Here is an 8,212-nt window from a genome sequence, read left to right on the forward strand (position 1 = left end):
ATTTTATTCCACTGTTGTGTTCCTAGAAGAAATCTTAATTGATCCTGGTGAAAGATTGTGTGCATGCATGTGTGCGTGCTTGTGTGTGTGTGTGTGTGTGTGTGTGTGTGGTTGAGTTTGGTTTGCTAATATTTTGTTGAAGATTTTTTTGTGTCTATGATCATCAGAGATATTGGCCTTCATTTTTTGTTTATTTTTAATGGATTTTTTAGTAAAATTATCTAGTTTGGTAACAGGGAGAATATTTTTAAACACTTTCCTTCTCCATCAGTTTCTTGGAAAAGATTGAAAAGAATTCACCTGTGAATCATCTGATACTAGAATTTTGTTTGTTGGGTGAGTTTTATTATTATGGATTCTATTTCATTTCTAGTAACTGTCTCTTCTTTTTTTTTATTTCTTCCTGATTCAGTTTCATAATATCATATATTTCTAGGAATTTATCCACTTTCTGTTTGTCCCATTTGTTGGCATATTATTTTTTATATTACTCTCATAATTCTTTGTATTTCTGTGGTGTGGGTGGTTATTTCTCCACTTTCATTTCTGACTACATGAATGCTCTCTTACCTTTTTTTAAGGAGTCAGGCTAAAAGTTGATCAATTTTGTTGTTATTTTCAAATAATATATTCCCACTTATTTAATCTTTTCTATTTTTTAGATTCTATTTCATTTATTTCTGTTCTCATGTTTATTATTTCTTTCCTTTTACTGGATTTGAGCTTCGTCTTCCAGATTCTAGTTCTTTTAGGTTAATTCTATGTTGTTAATTTGAGGGGTTTTGTTGTTGTTGTTGTTGTTGTTTTTTGTTTCAAGATGCAGGTGTGAATTGCTATAATCTTTACTGTTAGAACAACATTTTCTGTAACCCAAAGAATTTGGACCATTGTGTTTCCTTTCTTTCTTTCTTTCTTTCTTTCTTTCTTTCTTTCTTTCTTTCTCTCCTTCTCTCTTTCTCTCTTTCTTTCTCTCCCCTCTGGCCTCTTTCTTTCCTTTTTGTTGTTGTTGTTGTTTGGAATGCTTAGACCTCTTGTAATTTTAATTTACTTTTTATTATGTTCAGTTAGCCAGCATATAATACATCATTAGTTTTTAATGTAGTGTTCAATAATTTATTTGTTTTGCATAATACCTAGTGCTCATGACAACATATGCCCTCCTTAATACCCATGACCTGGTCTCATAATCCTTTAACACATGTTAGGAGCTAAAAGACAATAAAAATGGATACATGGTAGTGGTACACTTTAAAAATTTAAATTAAATTTAATTAACATATACTGTATTCTTAATTATACAGGTAGAATTTAGCAGTTTTTTAAAATTTTTGAACACTTCAATTTTTTAATTTTTTTTTAAGAGTTGGCCCAAATTTATTTACATTCTTGTGAGGATTTCAAAACAAAGCTTATGAAAGTAATATACATTTACTACAGAATGTAAGAAAGTATAAACCATAGTCAGAAAAACAAGTCATGACAATATCTAGCAGATTGTTCCTTCAAACATGTTACATATTAGCTGTATGGTTTTTGTTACATTACTTAATATCTAGTGGTTGGTTCCCTTATTTTTAATGTGGATAATAAGATTGACTTCATCTTATGCTTCATGTATAGACTAAATAAGTCAGTATTTGTAAATTCTGGTGAGCTTTATCTGGTATATATGTTACTTTTAGAAAAATGCAGGCTTGACAGGAATTGGTTTCTAAATTCTAGTCTTAAGACTCAATATCTGTATGATTTGGGAAAATCACTCAAACATTCTATAGTTAATAATTATATGAAAATATTATCCCAGAATAACCACCTTTATTCAACCATGAACATTTATTAAGGAAATATCATATTCCAGATATTGTTTTATGTGCTAGTTGTATAACTATGGACAAAACAATTTACATTCTTGGTAAATTTGATGACATAGTAGAAGGTGTTAAGTGTTATGGAAAAAATAAAGTGATCATAGAGTAGGAAGTGCAAGGAATTGTGTGTATATATTAAACATAGGGTCAGAGAAAGTCTCAGTAAGGAAGTGTAATTTGAGTTGAGGGAGAAAGCAATAGTTGATGCTCATAGGCAAAGACAAGAATAGGTATGAAGTTCCTAATCTGCCTGCCTTGTTTGAGGAAGGACAACAAGGGAAAAAGTTGTGAGAAGAGTAATAAGAAAGTAAGTCAGGTGGAAATGGCATAGCATTGGAGATGCCTGAGCAGAAGATTCATATAATCTAATATGTTTTTAGAGGATCACTCTGCCAATTTAAGATGGTAAAACAACTAATGTGTCTGCAGAGAGAAGACTTGACAGACATTAATTCAACTGAGGGATAACTGGAGTTTAATCTGGTGAGTATGTGGTGCTTCTCTTAGTCCAGTCTGTTGCAGATATGGAGGCTGCCAAGTTCTTAAAACTCACCCCATGTCCACCAACCCAAACATAGTTAATTGATCCAGGGGCTATCCTTCCAATTCAGGTCAGAGCATGATGGCATATGAAATTTATAAATTTGTAGTTGCTATGAGCTTCACCATAGGTAATAAGAAAGAGGTGATAATGAAAGCCACATTTTCTTTTCTAGAGTAAATACTCCTTTTTGGTTTAATACTAATCCAGTTTTCTTTGAAAAAGGGCATTCAGGTTATTCCATGCTTGCATCCGAGATCCTGAAATTGGTATTAGAACAGGGAAGCTGGCTACAGAGACAGCCGAGGAGTGAGCTCTAAACTCGGGGTTACCTTGAACTGGTCGCAGGCTCGGTCAGCTCGGAGCACGGCCAGAGGCCAGGGTGACGGGAGTCATTGGGCGCTGTTCTCTGAGGGCGCACTGAGGAGTGGGGCCCCGGGCTCTCGGCTCCTCCGGGCCGGAGACCGGGAGGCCGCCATCTTCACTCCCATCCCAATTTTTTAATTTTTTAAATTCCTTTTCAGGGTACCAGAATTCATTGATTATATACCACACCCAGTGCTCCATGCAATACACGCCTTCCAAAATACCCACCACCAGGCTCACCCGACTTCCCACCCTCCACCGCTTCAAAACACTCAGATTGTATTTCAGAGTCCATAGTCTCTCATGGTTCATCTCCCCCTTCAATTTCCCTCAACTCACTTATCCTCTCCATCTCCCCATGTCCTCCATGTTATTTCTTATGCTACAAAAATAAGTGAAACCATATGATAACTGACTCTCTCTGCTTGACTCATTTCACTCAGCATAATCTCTTCCAGTCCCGTCCATGTTGCTACAAAAGTTGGGTATTCATCCTTTCTGATGGAGGCATAATACTCCATAGTGTATATGGACCACATCTCCCTCATCCATTCATCCATTAAAGGGCATCTTGGTTCTTTCCACAGTTTAGTGACTGTGGCCATTGCTGCTATAAGCATTGGGGTACAGATGGCCCTTAATTTCACTACATCTGTATCTTTGGGGTAAATACCCAGTAGTGTAATTGAGGGTCATAGGGAAGCTCTATTTTTAATTTCTTGAGGAATCTCCACATTGTTCTCCAAAGTGGCTGCACCAAATTGCATTCACACAAACAGTGTAAGAGGGTTCCCCTTTCTCCACATCCTCTCCAACACACGTTGTTTACTGTCTGGTTAATTTTGGCCATCCAAACTGGTGTAAGGTGGTATCTCAATGTGATTTTGATTTGAATCTCCCTGATGGCTAGTGATGATGAACATTTTTTCATGTGTCTCATAGCTATTTGTATGTCTTCATTGAAGAAGTGTTTGTTCATGTCTTCTGCCCATTTTTTGACATGATTATCTGTTTTGTGGGTGTTGAGTTTAAGAAGTTCTTTATAGATCCTGGATATCAGCCTTTTGTCTGTACTGTCATTTGCAAATATATTCTCCCATTCCATGGGTTGCCTCTTTGATTTGTTGACTGTTTCCTTTGCTGTGCAGAAGCTTTTGATCTTGATGAAGTCCCAAAAATTCATTTTTATTTTTGTTTCCTTTGCCTTTGGAGATATATCTTGAAAGAAGTTGCTGTGGTTGATATCGAAGAGGTTACTGCCTATGTTCTCCTCTAGGATTCTGATGGATTCCTGATTCACGTTGAGGTCTTTTATCCATTTCAAGTTTATCTTTGTATATGGTGTAAGAGAATGGTCGAGTTTAATTCTTCTACACATAGCTGTCCAATTTTCCCAGCACCATTTATTGAAGAGATTGTCTTTCATTCACTGTATATTTTTTCCTGCTTTGTCAAAGATTATTTGACCATAGAGTTGAGGGTCCATATCTGGGCTCTCTACTCTGTTCTACTGGTCTATGTGTCTGTTTTTATGCCAGTACCATGCTGTCTTGGTGATCACAGCTTTGTAGTAAAGCTTGAAATCAGGCAACATGATGTTGCCAGTTTTTGTTTTTCTCTTTCAACATTTCTTTAGCAATTCAGGGTCTCTTCTGATTCCATACAAATTTTAGGGTTATTTGCTCCAGATCTTTGAAAACTGACAGTGGAATTTTGACTGGAATGTCATTGAAGGTATAGATTGCTCTAGGCAATATAGACATTTTAACAATGTTTATTCTTCCAATTCCTGAACATGGAATGCTCTTCCATCTTTTTGTGTCTTCTTCGATTTCTTTCATGAGTGTTCTGTAGTTCATCAAGTACAGACCCTTTACCTCTTTGTTTAGGTTTCTTCCTAGGTATCTTATGGTTCTTGGTGCTATAGTAAATGGAATCGATTCTGATTTCCCTTTCTGTATTTTCATTGTTAGTGTAAAAGAAAGCAACTGATTTCTGTACCTTGATTTTGTATCCTGCCACATTTCTGAATTGCTGTTTGAGTTCTAGTAGTTTGGGGGTGGAATCTTTTGGGTTTTCCATATAAAGTGTCATGTCATCCGTGAAGAGAGAGGGTTTGACTTCTTCATTGCCAATTTGGATACATTTTCTTTTTCTTTGTTTTCTCATTGCTGTTGCTAGGACTTCTCTGCCGCACCCGCACCAGCGACTGTGCAGCATGGCAAGCAAATCGCTTCAATGGCTGCTAGTCCAGGGGTACGTGCCTGAAGTGGCTAAGCCCTCTGGTATTGGGTCGCAGAAGCTCCCACGAAGCTGTGTTCCACTCCTGGGGACCTGCTGGGCCGCATTTAGCACCTGGGTGTTTCTTATCACCATTGCTTTAGGCTTATTGTTTCTTGGCAATTGCTCTCAAACAACAGAACTGTTACAAATAAAGACTCTGATCTAGGTCAAGCTTTAATCATTATGCTTAAGAATTCTTCGGGGTCTTTTGGGGAAATTTTAGACGCCTTACAAAAGTTAGAACTAGGAAGACTTACAAGAAATAGGAATAAAAGATCCACACAAAGTGAGACTAAAAGTAAACACGATAAGGATGAAGATTATTATAAACATTTAGGATTAAAAGTATGTCGGGGAAATCACACATTGCAAGTAAAGATTGAGGGAAAATGATGGACGCCTGGCACGTATACAGGTCCTTATAAATTGCAACCCACTGATGCACCACTTCCTTACACAGGAATATATGATTCAAGCCTCACGCGGTGGGTTACTCATAAGGGAAGGAAAGTAAAATATAGTTCCCTAAATAGATGGACAAAGGTACAATTAATCAATATCCGTTAGGTCGGTTCGCCCCGCTGAAGGGACTAAATAGGCAATAGGAAACTAGTCAAAACCGCATGTCCAGCAAGTATAACCTCAGGCTGAATAGCTATTGTTTAGGCTAACTTTAGGCTAATACGTAACCAAATGTTAGGCTATTCTGAGTAAGAAACATCATATTTGATCCTGTGCCAATGTTCCATGTACAATGCATATAAAAACTGATACTCACCGCAATAAATCGCAGCAGCTGATACACGCCTTGAGTGTGCCTCTCTGTCTGTCGCGCCGAATCCACCCCATACCTGCTTATCCAAGGATCCCCCCGCAGACTCACCGCTGACAGTCCGCGGCAGCTGGCGCCCGAACAGGGACCTTGGGACAGGTATATTCTTTTTCTCCTATTTCAGGGGTGGATAGGATCTCACCGAGGGAGCTGCAGTTCCGCCTGATAAAGAAGGTATAGCAGGTTAAGGGTGAGTAATAAAGGAATATTAAGTGCATCATGGGCGGCTCAGGATCAAAAGGTCAGAAACTTTTTGTGTCAGTTTTACAACGCCTTCTCGCTGAACGGGGGTTAAAAGTAAAAGAGGGCACAGCTATAGAATTTTATCAGTTCCTTATGAAAGTTTCCCCATGGTTTCCTGAAGAAGGAGGTCTTAATTTAGAAGACTGGAAACGGGTCGGGAGAGAAATGAGACGGTATACAGCAGAGCATGGGGAAGAATCAGTCCCTCGACAGGCTTACCCCATATGGTTACAAATGAGGGAAATCCTAACAGAAAAATCAGACTTGGTATTGTTATCAGCAGAAGCTGCCTCCATAACAAAAGAGGCTACAAAACTTTGTGGAGATAATAAAAAGAATTATGGTTCCACTCATGGCAAAGATTTGCCTAATACTGATAGTGATGATATTCTTTCTCCTGAAGATGAGGCTGATTTAGAGGATGAGGCAGCACGGTACCATGAAGATCAGGATGATTATGTACTTATGGCTCGCCCCAAAGTGAAACATAAAAGGCCAGTCCCTGCCCCACGTCGAAAGTATATGCCTCCTGTGGGATTTGCAGGAGCCATGGCTCAAGCAAGAGATGAGGGGGATACCTCCTTTGCTTTTCCAGTAGTATATACTGAAGATAGTGATGATGAGGATTCTCCTGTCTGGGAACCATTGCCTTTAAAAACTCTAAAAGAACTGCAAGGAGCTGTAAAAAATATGGGGCCCTCAGCACCCTATACCATACAGGTGGTCAAAATGGTTGCTAGCCAATGGTTGACTCCACATGATTGGCATCAAACAGCAAAATCAACCTTAACACCAGGGGATTATGTAGTATGGAGAACAGAATATGAAGATAAATGCAAAGAAACAGTACAAAGGTACTCAGGTAAACGAGGCTTTAAGATAACTTTAGATATGCTTTTAGGCACAGGAGCTTACCTTACCCCTGTGTCCCAGATTAAGCTAACAAAAGCTGTATTGAAGGAAGTTACTACTAATGCAGTTCTAGCATGGAGGGCTATTCCTCCACCAGGGGCCAAAAAGACTGTCTTGGCTGGAATAAAGCAAGGTAATGAAGAACCATATGCAGATTTTGTCTCCAGACTAGAGGAAGCCTTAAATAGAATGATGCCTCATTGCGAAGGCACAGACATATTATTAAAACAATTAGCATGGGAAAATGCCAACTCCTTGTGTCAGGATCTTATAAGACCCTTGAGACGCACAGGGACTGTGCAAGAATATATTAAAGCATGCATAGATGCTTCCCCTGCAGTGGTTCAAGGGATGGCCTATGCAGCAGCCATGAAAGGACAGAAATATACTGCCTTTGTGAGACAAACTTATGGTAATGGGAAAAGACCCAATGGCCAAGCAAATCAAGGGCTTACATGTTTCTCCTGTGGGAATGCAGATCATATGAAAAAGGACTGTCTAAAAGGGACAAAAGAGGTCAAAAAACCCCCACCAGGTGTATGCCCCAGATGTAAAAAGGGAAAACATTGGAAGAATGAATGCAGATCAAAATTTGACAAAGAAGGAAATAGACTTGACGAAGAATCTAAGGAGGAAGACTCAAAAAACGAGTAAAGGGGCCTCCTCTCAGCCCCTCACAAAGAGAGGAAAGAGATTCAGAGAAATCCCCCTGTAGTACCTCAGCATTAAATCCAGAAGCACCAATCTTTACCATTTATGATTTGCCTCGGGCCACACCTGGTAGTGCTGGCTTAGACTTAGCTGCCTCAAAAGACATTATCTTTTCAAACTCTGATGGGGTAGTTTTACTCCCAACATCAGTATGTGGTCTCCTCCCTGAGGGAACCACTGGTTTAATCATCGGACGGAGCTCTAATTATAAAAGGGGGTTAGAAGTTCTCCCTGGGGTAATAGATTCAGATTTTGAAGGAGAAACTAAAGTAATGATTAAAGGAAGCAAACCTACCTGTATAATCAGAAAAGGGGACAGAATTGCCCAACTTCTCCTTCTTCCTCATCTGAAATTGCCTGCAAAAGAATCGCAGAACAACCGAGGACAAGGTCCATTTGGGTCCTCAGATGTGGTAGCATGGACTGCTGAGATAAGCTCTCAAAGGCCTATGAAGG

The 8,212-nt window shown here is 39.0% G+C and overlaps 1 protein-coding gene across 1 annotated transcript; it reads left to right on the plus strand.

Annotated features, from left to right (window-relative positions):
- The first annotated feature begins 6,823 nt into the window (after positions 1-6,823).
- Positions 6,824-7,699, plus strand: LOC125104369 (endogenous retrovirus group K member 8 Gag polyprotein-like). The gene has a single exon (XM_047737025.1). The coding sequence runs from the start codon at positions 6,824-6,826 to the stop codon at positions 7,697-7,699; it is 876 nt and encodes a 291-aa protein (XP_047592981.1).
- Positions 7,700-8,212: the final 513 nt, after the last annotated feature.

Source organism: Lutra lutra, chromosome 7, assembly GCF_902655055.1.
Source record: "Lutra lutra chromosome 7, mLutLut1.2, whole genome shotgun sequence".
NCBI classification, from domain to species: Eukaryota; Metazoa; Chordata; class Mammalia; order Carnivora; family Mustelidae; genus Lutra; species Lutra lutra.